Here is an 18,040-nt window from a genome sequence, read left to right on the forward strand (position 1 = left end):
CGCCGCCGCAACTTACGGAGCAAGTGCTTTGTGAATACTGCACTTGCTCCTGTAAGTTACGGCGGCGTAGCGTAAATACGATATGCTGCGCCACCGTAAGAACAAGCGCAGGTACGTGAATCTAGCCCAAACAGTTTTCCCGCTAGGATATTTTTCTGACGGGGAAAAAAGAGATCCTGCTCTCTTCTTTTTTCCTGGGAATGTTTTTCCTGTTGTAAAAAGTCCGATGGAGCATATACACGGTCGGGATTCCCGGCCAAAAGCTCTCATCTGACTTTTTCCAGATGAAAAAAACGGTCGTGTGTACGGGGCATTAGAGTAATGCCGCGTACACACGATCAGTCCATCCAATGAGAACGGACCGATGGACCGTTTTCATCGGTTAACCAATGAAGCTGACTGATGGTCCGTCGCGCCTACACACCATCGGTTAAAAAAACGATCGTTTTAGAACGCGGTGACGTAAAACACAACTACGTGCTGAAAAAAACGAAGTTCAATGCTTCCAAGCATGCGTCGACTTGATTCTGAGAATGCGTGGATTTTTAACCGATGGTTGTGCCTACTAATGCACACGATAGGTTAAACCGATGAGAATGGTCTGATGGACCGTTTTCATTGGTCAAAACCGATCGTGTGTGGGCGCCATCGGTTATTTAACCATCGGTTAAAAAAAAGCAAACTTGCTTTAAATTTAAATGGATTCCTAACCGATAGGTCAAAACCGATCATTAGTAGGCACAACCATTGGTTAAAAATCCACGTATGCTCAGAATCAAGTCGACGCATGCTTGGAAGCATTGAACTTCGTTTTTTTCAGCAGGTCGTTGTGTTTTACGTCACCGCGTTCTGACACGATCTTTTTTTTAACCAATGGTGTGTAGGCGCGACGGTCCATCAGTCAGCTTCATCGGTTAACCGAAGAAAACGGTCCATCGGTCCGTTCTCATCGGATGGACTGATCGTGTGTACGCGGCATAACACAATCCATTTTGTCCTTGGCTATGACTGTAGCTAGATACAATTCTGCAATATCGTTTCTCTCCTGAACATACACTGTAAGCAAGCGATTCATATGAAGAAAGCAAACTTTCATAACTTAAAGGTTTCTTTGATAATGAATGTTATAGAAATGGATAGAATAGATCAATTATACATATAGCTGACCAGGTAGTCTACACGTTTCTGCTTTATTGTACTTTTAAGTACTGTATATGTATAACACACAATATAAAGTAAACAAAAAACTTCCTTTACGTACCTTATCTGAGCAAAATCTCCCTTCATATGGGTCTCACTAGCTCCCCCTCGCAGACACTGCAGCTCACAGTGGGAGGGTTTCAGAAAGCAGTGGGCAGGGCTAGGTGCTGATTGACAAGCTACAGGTTTATAAATCAGAAGTGACAATGGTCATAGTCATACCCCTTGACACCTTGACATTTGTTCAGAAACCTAAAATTAGAAGCCTAATGCCGCGTACGCACAGTCGGAAAATCCGACAAGAAAACCGTGGTTTTTGTCTGACAGAATGTTGGCTCAAACTTTTGTTGGAGACACCCGGTCACACAAATCTTCTAGGAAATTCCAACCATCAAGAACGCGTGATGTACAACACTACCACGAACCGAGATCAATGAAGTTCAATAGGCAGTTCTGCTCATTCTGAGCATGCGTGTTTTTTTTTTGCGCGTCGGAATTGCATACAGGTGAACAAAATTTACAATAGGAACTTTTTCCTTCGGAAAAATAGAGAACCTGTTGGAATTTCCGACAGCAAAAGTCCAATGGAGCCTACACACGGTCGGATTTTCCGACCAAAAGCTCACATCAGACTTTTCTTGTCGGATTTTCCGACCGTCTGTACCCGGCATTAGGCTGCATTCACACCTGAGCGTTTTGACGCTCAAAGACGCTAGAGGGGAAAAATAACATTATTCTCTATGGAGATGGTTCACATCTCCAACGCAAAACGTCGAACACCGAAAGAACGCCGAACGCCTGAATTTCAAACAAGTCCCGGACCCTTTTTTGACGCGCGAATCGGGCGGCTTGGGCGTTTTACATTGATGCCAATGACCTGTGCAAAACCGCGGGGAAAAACGCTGCGTTTTGTCGCGGCAAATCGCGGGGAAAAACGTTGCGATTTGTCGCGGCAAATCGCGGTAAAAAACGCTGCAAATCGCCTACGCATAGGTGTGAATGCAGCCTTAGAGGTTATAAAGAAAAATTGAATATTGGGCGATAGCTACCAATCAGATGCTTTATTTTTAATCCAGGTCTGAAAATTAAAAGGGCAACCAGCCCTTTTAGAAGAATGTCAGTAAATGTGTGTGTATATATATATATATACATACAGTGGAACCTCAGATTGCGAGTAACGCGGTTAACAAGCGTTTTTCAATATGAGCACTGTATTTTAAAAAATCCTGACTCGGTTTGCGAGTGTTGTCTCGCAACACGAGCAGGATTCAAGCCACAGCTTGTGGCCTGAGGTGGGGGGGCGCTGGAGCCGAGCGGAAGTGGCGATCGGCGCCATTCAGAAATGCACATAAAGACTTGGAAATAGTCCGTTCTCGGGGCCTTCCTGTGTATTTCGGGCTCTCCAGCACCCCCCCACCTCTGGCCACATGCGGTATTGCATGCCATTGAGGTCAATGCGGAACAAATTATTTTAGTTTCCATTGACTTCAATGGGGAAACTCGCTTTGATATGCGAGTACTTTGGATTACGAACATTCTCCTGGAACAGATTATGCTCGTAATCCGAGGTTCCACTGTATAGGTAAGAAGGACCCCTTTTCAATGATGTTGAGTGGATATGGGCTCACTTACATTTGTGGTTAAAGTGGAGTTCCACCCATAAATATAACATTACATCAGTAGTTTTTTTTTTTTTTTTTTTTTTTTTTTTTTTTTTTTTTTTTTTTTTAAAGTGTATTTTGTGCGTGTACTCGAGAGAGGAGCCGGACTGCAGGAGTTGGGAGTAGGCAGGCCTCCCCCAGAGGAAATCTGCCACCTTTCTCCATGCCCCGGGTGGCAATGGCGGGTGTGTGAGGGGGTCCTCCCACACAGCCCGCCCTACCTGCTCCGCTTTGAAGCCCAACGGGGCAGAGGGACTCCCTATAAGGGAGTGAGAGGATTAGCCCGCTCAACCAGCCCCGTTAGTCCTTCGCCTCTCTTTTTAGAGACCGCGTGGTCAAAGTGCGTGCATGTTAACCCAATTTTAAGTGCGTGTAAGTGTGGTGTTTTTTTGTGGGAGGGGGGTGGGCGTACTAAGCGCAGGCTTACCTCGCATAGCACACCCACCGGGAGCCGGGCTGAGACCACCAAACTCAATTCACATGTAGCTGAGACCGGGATCCGAACCCCTAGCTGCAGAGGTGAATGGCTTGTCAGCGCAGTGCCAATCGCGTTGAGCCACCGCAGCTCCCACATCAGTAGTTTTAAAAAAATGTCATTAGTCCTTTAAGAATTTTTTTTTTTTTTTTTAGATGCCTTCAAAGTGTTGTTGCTAGGCAGAATAGTTAATCTTCCCACTTCCTGCACCTAGGTGCTTAATGCTTCCTAACCTACACCGCACAGACTCCTGGGAATGTAGTGGGTGTAACTTTCCAGGAGTCTGTGCACTCCCCAGTCTCGAAGAATCATGTGACTTGGACAGTACAGGTGCTGAAACCTGATCTGAAAGGCTGAAATCCAGGAAGTCATACAGTCTGGCTTCATGATGCCCACACTTAAGATGGCCCCAGTCAATTTCTATTTTATAAAGTGTCTAAATGCTGTAACAACCTAACAAAACGGACCTTAGTTTACAGACTAACTTTACTAGAATACATTAAGCTTGTGTATTACAGGGGTATTTATATATAAAAAGTGAAATTGTGGCCGGAACTCCGCTTTAATGTAGAAGGACTACAATGGTGATGAAGAGAAGGACCATTTTACATTGGCAGTGAAATGAGAGGGTGCCAATGGCAAAACAAGAAGGCCCCACCCACGGTTACACTGGTGGTTAGAGCAGAAAAGCTCCCCCATTCATATGTGGTGAGAGCAGACGGGCCCCTCTGATGTCTGTGCTCAGTGTAGGAGGAGCAGAAGGGTTCCCTTACATAGGTGGTCATGAGTTCTATGCCAATGACTTTGCTTAGTAAAGTTGATATCGGAACTATGAAAGCCCCATCATGTGGGAGATCAACCCAGCACAGCTCAAGGAACCCATAGCAAGGGGAACCAGTGGGATTTGACAGTACAAATGAAAAGAACTCACCACTCCAGGTGTAACTGATTCGCCCACTGGACCACACACCTGAGTGCTAGCCCCAGCTTGCCTCGGTGGTAAATTGTCAAAATAAGAAAAGACTGCTCCTCATGTGGGCTCCAAGTGGTCAAGGTAGACGCATTTCACTGATTAATGATTAAGCACATTTCTGTTGTGTGAAACGCATCTACCTTGACCACTGCTGGTGTCATTTTTGATATTTTCATATTCAAATAAACTTTACTTGGAGCCATAAGCATGCGCACCGGGTGTGCCAGGTGTGCCCAGGCACACCCTCATCACCCAGTGCTGTGCAGATTCCCACTGCTGCTTTCCTGCAGAGAAAGAGACTGGGGAATCTCTGTCCTCAGTTCCTTTCGTCTCACAAAAGTGAGACATCAGGGGTCTGTTTAGACCCCTGATATTTCACCAAAGCCCCCCAATGGGGCTCCTTAACCACATGCTTACTGGGTACTTAAACCCCCCTCCTGCCCAGACCAATTTTCAGCTTTCAGCGCTGGTGCACTTTGAATGATAATAGCGCGGTCATACAACGCTGTACACAAATTACATTTTTTCCCCACAAATAGAGCTTTCTTTTGGTGGTATTTGATCACCTCTGCGGTTTTTATTTTTTATTAAAAAAAATGTAAAAGACCGATTTAAAAAACAAAATTATATTTTTTTATATTTTGTTATAAAATTTTGCAAACAGGTAATTTTTCTCCTTCATTGATTTTCGCTGATGAGGCTGCACTGATGGGCTGCACTGATGGGCACTAATGTGCACCGATAAGGCGGCACTGGTGGGCACTGATGGGTGGCACTGGTGGGCACTGAGAGGTGACACTGAGAGGTGGCACTGATGGGTGGCACTGAAGGGCATTGATAGGTGGCACTGGTGAGCACTGAGAAGTGGCACTAATAGGTGGCATTGATAGGTGGCAGTGATGGGCACTGATGGGTGGCAATAATGGGCACTGATCGCCACTGGTAGGTTACACTGATAGGAAGCATTACTAGCAGGCACTGATGAGGCACTGGTTGGCACCACTGGTGGGCATTGATAGGTGGCACTTGTGGGCATTGATAGGTGGCACTGAGGGCACTGGCACAAGTGGCAGGAGGCATTGGCAGGTGGGCACAGATGAGGCAGAATTGCCTCTTCGAGAGCAATGACCCTTGTACACAAGCCGGTGATCGGCTTTTTTTTTCTCCTCACGCTGTCATCGTGAGGACGAAAGAAAAAACGATTACCGATCCTTTGTTTACATCATGTGATCAGCTGTCATTGGCTGACAGCTGATCACATGGTAAGGGCCCGGGACCGGCCCCTTACACGGATCTGTGATCACCTGAGTCTCAGTGACTCAGTGATCACAGCTGGGCGTGCAAAGGCGAGGACGTCTATTGACGTCCTCCCGGATTTTCAGGTCCGCGCTCTAGTGATTACATTTTTTTTTTAAAATAATAATATATATATTTTTTTTAAATAATAAAAAAATTCAATTGTAAAAATAATAAACTACTGACACCGTCCACTGCTCTACTGACACTGTCTATTGTCCTACTGCTATAGATATAATGTATGTGTATGTATATATATATATATATATATATATATATATACATGCTAGTGTGCTTTGGGGTGCACACCCTAATGCAATAGGCTGCGCACACCTATGCTTGGAGCCCACATGAAGTGCAGCCGTTGCCTATTTTGGGGATTTGACAGTACCCTGGATAAAAAAGGGTGGTCTAAGAAGAAATCTTTGAAAGCCAAATAGGATCAAGGTGATCGGAAGCATTTTTTTTAAACACACTATGCTAATGCTTTAAGCGGTGGATCATAAATTAAAAAAATACACCGATGCACAAAACTCACTTTTAGTCAGTCCCCTAATGTGTGGAGAAGCCCCAAAGCAAAGTTCCCATCTATGATCACTGTTAGCGATGTCCAGGGCCGCCATCAGGGGGGTACAGGCATTACACCTGTAAGGGGCCGGCTGCCCCCCCTTTTTTTTTGCATTACACCTGTAAGGGGCCCGATGGTCCCCAGGCCCCCTTACAGGCCCAGCTGGCCCCACTCACGTTTTTTTTGCATTACACCTGTAAGGGGCCCGATGGTACGCAGCCCCCCCCTTTTTTTTGCATTACACCTGTAAGGGGCCTGATGATCCCCAGGCCCCCTTAAAGGCCCGGCTGGCCCCCTCCCTTTTTTTGCATTACACCTTTAAGGGGCCCGATGGTCCCCAGGCCCCCTTACAGGCCCAGCTGGCCCCCCTCACGTTTTTTTTTTTGCATTACACCTGTAAGGGGCCCGATGGTACCCAGCCCCGCAGCCCCCCCCCCACACCGCTTATTATCTTGTGTCAGGAGAGAAGAGATTACACTTTTTTTGTCTGCACCTCCCCCCCCCCCCCGGTTCTCTGCTCCAGAGGGGCCCTGCCTAAAGCTGTGTAAGGGGCCCCAAAATGTGTGATGGCTGCCCTGGCGATGTCCTTTGGTGCCATCGCAATGACTTACAAATAAGCATCACATGCTCATAGCACTGGCTGTATCCATGTAACATGAAGTTGCACTTGCCTGTGTATCTAGATCTAGGTTCGCACTTATCACCTGTGTCCGTGAGCATGTTATAAAAGTGTGTACTTACTTTGTCACTTACTTGCATGAATAGGGGGAACAAATCCCCTACATTTTTCATCATTTATAACTGTACTAAGAAACAGAGCACTGAGAACTGGAATGTATTGTGAAATGATGGAAGAGTGTAAGATACACCAGGAATCCAAAGGGCAGAATAAAATTGTTTTCTATTACTGTGTGTGTTTGATGCTTTTTAGATCATTAACGGCGTGTGTTTATGCAAATAAGGGAAATTTCATTTAGACGCATCTTCTGGGGAAGTTATTTCTGACTCAAGCAGTTAATTAAAACTGCTAATGAACACTCACATCACTGATTAGCAAAAATCATAGGACAGAGTAGCAAATACTGCATGTCAGCGACACCAATTTCCATCATTTTCTGCAGGTGCTGAGATAATAAGGGTTGTCAGAACAGCTTAATTATACAGCTCCAGCTTCAATTTTTTTCTTTCTGCACATGGACCATATAAAGCTGTTAAGGAAATACACCAGCTTTGTAAAAATGGATATACAGTAAAACCTTGGATTGCGAGCATAATTTGTTCCAGAAACATGCTTGTAATCCAAAGCACTTGTATATCAAAGCAAATCTTCCCATAAGAATTAATGGAAACTCAGATGATTCATTCCTCAACCATTTATTCAGAAGTTCTTCAGTTTATAGTCCATAAAAAAAGATTATAGCAATGTGACCAGATTGTGTAACCATAAAATGTCCATTCACAAATGGAAGCCTCCACAAGGGGATTAGAAGCAAATTCCGGCAGGAGCTACAGAGTATAAAAGAGAAGAGAGGCGCTTCTAATGCCGCATACACACAATCATTTTTCAGCATGAAAAAAAAACGTTGTTTTTAAAAAATGTAATTTTAAATGATTAATATAAAAGTAAACTGCGCCAAGTAGGAAACCAGATATCAGGCTGGTAAAAAGCAATGATAATAGATAATATGAATAAAAGCACATTCAGTCCAATAAAAAGTTCGTAGCAGCACCACCATGTGTCAGCAAAACTTCAGTGTGAACACACCACCGCCAAACTGAAAGCCGCTTACCAGAACCACCCAAACATTAGGCATGTAGACAGATTCTATTCAATGAGCTCCACATCAGATTAGCATCAGACTGGGGAGGGATCCAGGGAGCAGATCTCAAATTGCACCACATCGATGATTGAACATAACCTCAGTATATAAATAAAAACGGACCATAGCGTGATATCGTACAAAATATTTAATAAAAATGCATAAGACATGTACTTACAAACATCTCATGATTAAAAGCGTGTATGTAGGCCGGCCGGAAATAGGAGCCCTTCCTCCTTTAGATGGAACGCGGTGACGTCAGTGTGCGCCTTCCCAGACGACGTTTCGTCATTAACAGACGTTCTCAATGGGGATTTTTTTTCTCCCTATAATTTAAAATTATTGTGTGTGGGCTTCACATCATTTTTAAGGTTCTGAAAAACGACAACATTTTTTTTTGAACATGCTGCATTTTTTAACGTTGTTTTAAACTATGTAGTTTTTCGGGTTGTAAAAAATGATCGTGTGTGGGCTAAAAGGACGTAAAAAACCTGCGCATGCTCAGAAGCAAGTTATAAGACGGGAGCACTCGTTCAGGTAAAACTACCATTCATAATGGAGTAAGCACATTCATCACGCTGTAACAGACAGAAAAGCGCAAATCGTCTTTTACTAACACTGAATCAGCTAAAGCAGCCCAAAGGCGAATGGAACTTCCCCTTTATAGTGCCGTTGTACGTGTTGTACGTCACCGCGCTTTGCTAGATCATTTTTTAAAAACGTGTGTGTAGGCAACATAGGGGCAGATCCACAGAGTACGCCGGCATATCTACTGATACGCCGGCGTACTTTCAAATTACCTGCGTCGTATCTTTGGTTTGAATCCTCAAAACAAGATACGACAGGCATCTGGGTTCGATCCGACAGGTATACGTCCTTGTACACCTTTCGGATCTAAGATGCAATACTTCGGCGTCCGCTGGGTGGCGTTCACGTCGTTTTCCGAGTCGGGTATGCAAATTAGCTATTTCCGACGATCCACGAACATACGCGCGGCCGTCGCATTCTCTTACGTCGTCCCTAGTCAGCTTTTTACGGCGTATAGTTAAAGCTGGTATTTTGCGGCGTATAGTTAGACTTGTCTGTCCCTCATTTGGAATAATGTCCCTCTGTCCCTCATTCCTCCTCATGTGTCCCTCATTTTGGTCTGATCTACATAGTTGTATATAAAATGAACATTTTATCTATCAAAAAGTGTTTCCCAGTGCTAAACTTTTCATCCAGTGTCTTAATTTCTCCACCTGCAAATTCCAAAAGCCAATATAAAGGAATATAAGTGTTAAAAAAAACACATGTGGGTTTAAGCAATCAATTGTTTTGTACAATTCTCCTTTAAGGGGGCGTGTCCTATGCCTACTTACTTTTTCTTATAGGTGTCCCTCATTCCCACCTCAAAAAGTTGGGAGGTATGGGACACTAATAAGAGGTAATGAGGGGGGGGGGGGGTGCCAAACTGGCCAAAACAATCAATTTCAGTGAGGGTTGAATAATTTTGAATACAACTGTAAATCCTGTATAATAATAATAACTTTCTGTTCTGTCTTACATTAATCAAAAAGACAGGTAGTGGGGAGAAATTTCCCAAATGGAGACCTAGATATAAAAGCAGACGGACCCTTCCAAATTCTATCCAGGTTTAGCGGGTGCTGGACTTAAAGTAGAACTTCACATTTGTCCAGCTTGGCACGGTGTGATTATCCATATCTTGTTGTTAGCATTCTGCATTGTAAAAAATGTAAAAATAAAAAAAAAGTTCTCTTTCTTCCCTTGGATCACTGGTTGGTCAGGCATGGTCAGGGGTCACTGTGTTCAGAGACTGGTAAAAGTTAACCAGGATCCCCCTGTCATGTGACCCATAGAGTACTAAAGTCCAAATTGTGCCCCAAACAGCTCTTACTATGAGCAGATCCCGGCTGCAGCGTATTGAGCAGCACCTGCAGGGTACACAGGTAATTATTGTTATTGCAGTTTATAACTGGCAGCTTGTTGTGTGTTATTCTTCCTGGAAATGGCTGTGTGTTGTACACCCCTCCCAGCCTCCCACCCAGCATGGGAGTATTCCAGCAACGCACTGTCATCTACAGGCAGGAAATGTCTCCTTTGCACTGAGAGCTGGAGGGACGCTCTGCTGCTGAGAGCTCAGCCAGGTAACCCTGATTACTGATCTAAAGAAAGGGTATTGAAGGATTAGGAAAGCAAGATATGTAGGACAGCTCAGTACAGGGACATACAGGACAGCTCGGTATGGGGACGTACAGAACAGCTCAGTACAGGGACGTACAGGACAGCTCGGTACGGGGATGTACAGAACAGCTCGGTACGGGGATGCATAGGACAGCTTGTTAGGGGGACGTGCAGGACAGGTCAGTACAGGGACCTACAGGACAGGTCAGTACAGGGACCTACAGGACAGGTCAGTACAGGGACATACAGGACAGCACAGTACAGGGACATACAGGACAGCACAGTACAGGGACATACAGGACAGCTCAGTACAGGGACATACAGGACAGCACAGTACAGGGACATACAGGACAGCTCAGTACAGGGACCTACAGGACAGGTCAGTACAGGGACATACAGGACAGCACAGTACAGGGACATACAGGACAGCACAGTACAGGGACATACAGGACAGCTCAGTACAGGGACATACAGGACAGCTCAGTACAGGGACATACAGGACAGCACAGTACAGGGACCTACAGGACAGCTCAGTACAGGGACCTACAGGACAGGTCAGTACAGGGACATACAGGACAGCTCAGTACAGGGACCTACAGGACAGGTCAGTACAGGGACATACAGGACAGTTCAGTACAGGGACCTACAGGACAGGTCAGTACAGGGACCTACAGGACAGCTCAGTACAGGGACATACAGGACAGCACAGTACAGGGACATACAGGACAGCACAGTACAGGGACATACAGGACAGCACAGTACAGGGACATACAGGACAGCTCAGTACAGGGACATACAGGACAGCTCAGTACAGGGACATACAGGACAGCTCAGTACAGGGACATACAGGACAGTTCAGTACAGGGATGTATAGGACAGCTCGCTACGGGGACGTATAAGACAGCTTAGTATGGGGACATAGAGGACAACTCGGTAGAGGGACGTATAGGACAGCTTAGTATGGGGACATATAGGACAGCTCGGTACGGGGACATACAGGACAGTTCGGTACAGGGACGCATAGGACAGCCCGGTGCGGGGACGTACAGGACTGCTCGGTGTGGGGACATATAGGACAGCTCAGTACTGGGACCTATAGAACAGTTTAGTATGGGGATGTATAGGACAGCTTGGTACAGGGACCTACAGGACAGCTCAGTACAGGGACATATAGGACAACTCAGTACGGGGAAGTATAGCACAGCTCAGTACAGGGACATATAGGACAGCTTGGTACAGGGACATATAGGACAGCTTGGTACGAGGACATATAGGACAGCTTAGTATGGGGACATACAGGACAGCTCAGTACGGGGAAGTATAGCACAGCTCAGTACATGGACATATAGGACAGCTCGGTATGGGGACATACAGGACAGCTCGGTACAGGGGGTGTACAGGACAACTTGGTACAGGGACATACAGGACAGCTTAGTATGAGGACATACAGGACAGCTTAGTATGAGGACATACAGGACAGCTCGGTATGGGGATATATAGGACAGCTCAGTACAGGGACAAACAGGACAGCTCGGTATGGGGACTTACAAGTCAGCTTAGTATGGGGATGTATATGTCAGCTCAGTACAGGGATGTATAGGACAGCTCGGTACGGGGGACATACAGGACAGCTCAGTACGGGTATTTATAGGACAGCTCAGTATAGGGACATACAGGACAGCTCAATATGGATTCTAATGGGGATGGCAGTTGATAAAGCATGAGAGCACTGTGGGGATGATATGCTGGTTGTCTATTAAAAAGTTATAATTCTGGACACAGAAATGCTACAACTTATAGAAGTCAGGAGCCTCTTTTGATTTAAATTTTGACTCTAAGCCTAGTACACTCGGGCCGAATGGCTGGCTTCTGTTGGAGCGGCAGCAGTACATACGGGCCCATTGAGTTGAACGTAAAAATAAATAAACTATTAGTGTGTTCTAGACTAAACGGAAGGGGTAAGCTGGCTGTATGTACTGCCATAGACACCCTTTTGATGTGTTTACAGCAAAGTTAGATGAACAAATTGATGGCCTCTAATTATTAGCAGGGGTTCCGTGAGACCAGAAAGTTTTAAGGGTTTCCTCCAAGTTAAAAAGGTGGAGAAAGGCTGGTTTAGACTTTTAAAAAGACTACTGAATCTAATTGCTATACTCCTTTAACAAATCATATGGTCTTCTCACCTACAGGAAATGTCGGGGTGCACTCCGAGTCTGCTGACCACACATGTCCTGAACATCGCACAGGGGACCCCAGCTAAAGGCCTGACAATAACCTTGTCCAAGTTCAATGCCAGAGAAGCAAAATGGGAACAAGTCAGCAGAAGGTGAGCATGCTTAGCAGAAGGTGAGCATGCTTAGCAGAAGGTGAGCGTGCTTAGCAGAAGGTGAGCGCGCTAAGCAGAAAGTGAGCGTGCGGGGCAGGAGGTGAGCGTGCTGGGAAGAAGGTGAGCGTGCGGGGCAGAAGGTGAGCATGCAGGGCAGAAGGTGAGCGTGCTTAGCAGAAGGTGAGCGTGCTGGGCAGAAGGTGAGCGTGCGAGGCAGAAGGTGAGCGTGCAGGGCAGAAGGTGAGCATGCGGAGCAGAAGGTGAGCGTGCCCGGCAGAAGGTGAGCGTGCGGGCAGAAGGTGAGCGTGCTGGGCAGAAGTTGAGCGTGCTGGGCAGAAGGTGCGCATGCTGGGCAGAAGGTGAGAATCCTGAGTAAAAGGTGAGCGTGCTGAGCAGAAGGCGAGTGCGCTGAGCAGAAGGTGAGTGCTCTGAGAAGAAGGTAAGTGCTCTGAGCAGAAGGTGAGTGTACTGAGCAGAAAGTGAGCGCACTAAGCAGAAAATAATGCGCTGAGCAGAAGGTAAGTGAGCTGAGCAGAAGGTAAGTGAGCTGAGCAGAAGGTGAGCGTACTGAGCAGAAAATAATGCGCTGAGCAGAAGGTAAGTGAGCTGAGCAGAAGGTAAGTGTGCTGGGCAGGAAGTGAGTGTACTGAGCAGAAGGGTGAGTGTACTGAGCAGGTAATTGTACTGACCAGAATGTGAATGCACCAAGCAGAATGTGAGCGTGCTGGGAAGGTGAGCATGCTGGGAAGGTGAGCATGCTGAGCAGAAGGTGAATGCATGAAGCAGAAGGTGAGTGTACTTAGTAGAAGGTGAGTGCACTGAGTAGAAGGTGAGTGCGCTTAGTAGAAGGTGAGTGCGCTGAGTAGAAGGTGAGTGCGCTGAGTAGAAGGTGAGTGCGCTGAGTAGAAGGTGAGTGCGCGGAGTAGAAGGTGAGTGCGCGGAGTAGAAGGTGAGTGCGCGGAGTAGAAGGTGAGTGCGCGGAGTAGAAGGTGAGTGCGCGGAGTAGAAGGTGAGTGCGCGGAGTAGAAGGTGAGTGCGCTGGACCTAGGTATATTCAGTACAATGAATCAGAATTCAGCTTTCACTGATTTGGCTTTAAACATGTTGCCTAGTGTCACTGACCAGGACGGCCGCTGTCCAGGACTTCAACGTGGAGAACCTCTTACAGCCGGGACCTTCCAGCTGCGCTTTGATACTGGAGAATACTGGAAGCAGCTAAAACTAGAGGCCTTCCATCCCTATGCAGAGGTATCTGATGTTACTTAGAAAAGGGTCTTCATTGAGTATTGTCTTTGTTGTCAAGAGCAGCCAACCAGATTGTGACTTTCACAGACTCTTGAAGAAAGGCAGGCTCTAATTGGATGCTTCTATGGATGGTCATGTTATACATCGATCAGCCAGAACTTTATGACCACCCACCTAATATTGAGTAGGACCCACTTTTGTGCTCTGACCCGTCCAAGCATGGACTTCACTAGACCTTTGAAGATATCTGTGATATCTGGCATCAAGCCGTCAGTAGCAGATCCTGTAAGTTGTGAGATGGGCCTTCATGGATCGGACTTGTTTTTCCAGCACATCCCACAGATTTTCGTTTGGATTGAGAGCTGGAGAATCTTGAGGCCAAGTCAAGACCTCAAACTCATTGTTACGCTCCTCAAATCATTCTTGACCTATTTCTGCAGTGTGGCAGGGTGCATATCCTGCTTAAAGAGGCCACTACCATCAGGGAATACAATTTCCTTGAAGGGGTGTACTTGATCACAACAATGTTTAGGTAGGTTGTACATGTCAGGTTAAATCCACATGAATGGCAGAAGCCAAGACTTCCCAGCAGAACATTGCCCAAAGCATGACACTGCCTCCGCCGGCTTGTCTGCTTCGCATACTGCATCCTGGTGCCGTCTCTTCCCCAGGTAAGTGACGCCCCTGGCCATCCACATGATTCATCAGACCAGGCCACCTACTTCCATTGCTCCGTGCTCCAGTTCTGATGCTCACTTGCCCATTGTAGCCAATTTTGGCTGTGGGCACAGGTCAGCATGGGCACCCTGAACGGTTTGTGGCTACACAGCCCCATACACAACACACTATGGTCCTCTGTGTCTTCTGACACCTTTCTATCAGATACAGCATTCACTACTACAGCAATTTAAGCTCCAGTAGCTCTTCTATTGGATTCAACTACACAGGCCAACCCCCCCCCTCTCCACCTCCCATCAATAAGTCTTCCCTCCCCCACCCCCATCAATGAGCCTTCCCTCCTTACCATCAGTGAGTCTTCCCCCCCACCTCCAACAACGAGCCTTCCCTCCCCACCTCCAACAAAGAGCCACCCCCCCCCACCTCCACCAATGAGCCTCCCCTCCCCACTTCCCTCAATAAGCCTTCCCTCTCCACCACCCGTGAGCCCCCCCCACCCCCATCAATAAGTCTTCCCTCCCTACCTCCATCAATGAGCCTTCCCTCCCCATACCTCCATCAACGATCCTTCCCTCCCCCTACCTCCATCAACAAACCTTCCCTCCCTACCTCCATCAATGAGCCTTCCCTCCCCCTACCTCAACGATCCTTCCCTCCCCCTACCTCCATCAACAAACCTTCCCTCCCTACCTCCATCAATGAGCCTTCCCTCCCCCTACCTCAACGATCCTTCCCTCCCCCTACCTCCATCAATGAGCCTTCCCTCCCCATACCTCCATCAACGATCCTTCCCTCACCCTACCTCCATCAACAAACCTTCCCTCCCTACCTCCATCAATGAGCCTTCCCTCCCCCTACCTCAACGATCCTTCCCTCCCCCCTACCTCCATCAACAAACCTTCCCTCCCTACCTCCATTAATGAGCCTTCCCTCCACCTACCTCCATCAACGATCCTTCCCTCCCCCTACCTCCATCAACAAACCTTCCCTCCCTACCTCCATCAATAAGTCTTCCCTCCCCCATCCTCATCAATGAGCCTTCCCTCCCCACCCCCATCAATGAGCCTTCCCTCCTCGCCACCATCAGTGAGTCAGGAAATGGGGAGGGGTTGTGATTTTTACATGTATAGACCCCATACAACCATCAGAATATAATATATATTTTTATATTGGTTCTTTAAAGTGGAACTTTATCCATAACAACTTGATAATTAATAATGTTCTTTAAAGAGGTTGTAAAGGTACAACTTTTTTTTCCTAAATAGCTTCCTTTACCTTAGTGCAGTCCTCCTTCACTTACCTCATCCTTCCATTTTGCCTTTTAAATGTCCTTATTTCTTCTGAGAAATCCTCACTTCCTGTTCTTCTGTCTGTAACTCCACACAGTAACGCGAGGCTTTCTCCCTGGCGTGGAGTGTCATGCTCGCCCCCTCCCTTGGACTATAGAAGAGTCAGGACGCCCACTATCACACAGCTCCTTTCTCTATCTGCAACGTAGAGAGCGTCCTGACTCTCCTGTAGTCCAAGGGAGGGGGCGAGCACTCCACACCAGGGAGAAAGCCTTGCATTACTGTGTGGAGTTACAGACAGAAGAACAGGAAGTGAGGATTTCTCAGAAGAAATAAGGACATTTAAAAGCAAAATGGAAGGATGAGGTAAGTGAAGGAGGACTGCACTAAGGTAAAGGAAGCTATTTAGGGGGGGAAAAAATGTACCTTTACAACCCCTTTAAGTACCTACTTAATAATAATGGGAATTCTGACAAGTTATTTTATTTTGTCGTCCTCCAGGTTGTTTTCATCATTAATGACCCAAAAGAGAAATATCACGTGCCTCTCCTGATTACCCCACATGCCTATTCCACCTACAGAGGGAGCTAGAGAACGGAAGGTCTTGGGGCGCGCTGCCACATATTCTTTTCATCATCCAGTCATTTAACTGAGAACACTACAAAAATGGCAGAGCTTTCTGATTTTGTTTCCAAATAAATGTATATTAAATGAAATGGTTTTTTTTACTTGTCAATATGAAGACAGATCGGAAACAAGCTTGGTTCTTCTTTTTTACTTTTTCATGGGCAAAAAACAAAACAAAACTGCTGTCCAGTATATAGTGGGGCAACTTCTGCCTTCTTTTAAGAATGAATAGAGAATTATATACTGTAGATGTACTGCAGGAAAAAAAAGGATTTTTGTACTCACCGTAAAATCCATTTCTCTGAGTTCATAGACGGACACAGCCTTCATTGACCTTAGGGTTATGCTTCTTCCTACCAGGAGATTTAAAATCTCCTGGTAGGAAGAAGCATAACCCTAAGGTCAATGAAGGCTGTGTTCGTCTATGAACGAAAGAGAAATCTGAATTGTGCTACTACCCCAATTTTCCAAGTCAGCAGGAAAGCCTGTCCTTTGGTAACCGATCAGCAGGAAAGCCTGTCCTCCGGTAACCGATCAGCAGGAAAGCCTATCCTTCGGTAACCGATCAGCAGGAAAGCCTGTCCTCCGGTAACCGATCAGCAGGAAAGCCTGTCCTTCGGTAACCGATCAGCAGGAAAGCCTGTCCTCCGGTAACCGATCAGCAGGAAAGCCTATCCTCCGGTACGGGATCAGCAGGAAAGCCTGTCCTCCGGTAACCTATCAGCAGGAAAGTATGTCCTTTGGTAACCGATCAGCAGGAAAGCCTATCCTCCGGTAACCGATCAGCAGGAAAGCCTGTCCTCCGGTAACCGATCAGCAGGAAAGCCTGTCCTCCGGTAACCGATCAGCAGGAAAGCCTGTCCTCCGGTAACCGATCAGCAGGAAAGCCTGTCCTCCGGTAACCGATCAGCAGGAAAGCCTGTCCTCCGGTAACCGATCAGCAGGAAAGCCTGTCCTCCGGTAACCGATCAGCAGGAAAGCCTGTCCTCCGGTAACCGATCAGCAGGAAAGCCTGTCCTCCGGTAACCGATCAGCAGGAAAGCCTGTCCTCCGGTAACCGATCAGCAGGAAAGCCTGTCCTCCGGTAACCGATCAGCAGAAAAGCCTGTCCTTCGTTAACCGATCAGTAGGTAGACTATCCTTCTTCGGTAACCGATCAGCAGGAAAGCCTGTCCTCCGGTAACCGATCAGCAGGAAAGCCTATCCTCCGGTAACCGTTCAGCAGGAAAGATTGTCCTCCGGTAACCAATCAGCAGGAAAGATTGTCCTCCGTTAACCGATCAGTAGGTAGACTATCCTTCGGTAACCGATCAGCAGGAAAGACTGTCCTCCTGCAACTGACCGGCAGGAAAGACTGTCCTCCAGCAACTGACCGGCAGGAAAGACTGTCCTCCAGCAACCAAATGGCAGGAAAAACAGTCGACTGGGCAGGAAAGACTGTTCTCCGGAAACTGTTCAGCAGGAAAGACTGTCCTTCGGTAACCGATCAGCGGGAAAGACTGTCCTTCGGTAACCGATCAGCGGGAAAGACTGTCCTCTGGCAACCGATTAGCAGGCTCCACAAGCCAGGAATGAAGATTTGAAAACAGATGCAATCAGTATCTCTGATCTTTTACAGAATCAAATCCATTTATTTAGTATATGCAGAGGTAAAAAAATCCAAAAGACAAGCATCTTATGTGTTTTGCCCATCAAGAG

At 46.7% G+C, this 18,040-nt stretch overlaps 1 protein-coding gene across 2 annotated transcripts; it reads left to right on the forward strand.

Moving 5' to 3' along the window:
• The first annotated feature begins 9,839 nt into the window (after positions 1-9,839).
• LOC120917174 (5-hydroxyisourate hydrolase-like) lies at positions 9,840-16,431 on the forward strand. Of its 2 annotated transcripts, none has more exons than XM_040328275.1 (4): positions 9,840-9,942; positions 12,367-12,503; positions 13,616-13,751; positions 16,217-16,431. In XM_040328275.1, exons 1-4 carry the CDS (start codon positions 9,892-9,894, stop codon positions 16,304-16,306), a joined length of 414 nt encoding a protein of 137 aa, XP_040184209.1. In that variant the 5' UTR covers positions 9,840-9,891; the 3' UTR covers positions 16,307-16,431. The 2 variants fall into 2 exon arrangements, with proteins under 2 accessions (XP_040184209.1, XP_040184210.1); XM_040328276.1 differs by lacking the exon at positions 9,840-9,942 and adding an exon at positions 10,034-10,140.
• The last annotated feature ends 1,609 nt before the right edge of the window (positions 16,432-18,040 follow it).

The sequence above is a fragment of the Rana temporaria genome, chromosome 11 (assembly GCF_905171775.1).
Source record: "Rana temporaria chromosome 11, aRanTem1.1, whole genome shotgun sequence".
Classification (NCBI taxonomy): Eukaryota; Metazoa; Chordata; class Amphibia; order Anura; family Ranidae; genus Rana; species Rana temporaria.

Coding starts and splice junctions, on each gene's coding strand:
- LOC120917174 (XM_040328275.1), top strand. CDS start 9,892: ATGAGCAGATCCCGGCTGCAGCGTATTGAGCAGCACCTGCAGGGTACA. Junction 9,943..12,366: donor AGCACCTGCAGGGTACACAG/GTAATTATTGTT, acceptor TCTCACCTACAG/GAAATGTCGGGGTGCACTCC. Junction 13,752..16,216: donor CCTTCCATCCCTATGCAGAG/GTATCTGATGTT, acceptor GTCGTCCTCCAG/GTTGTTTTCATCATTAATGA.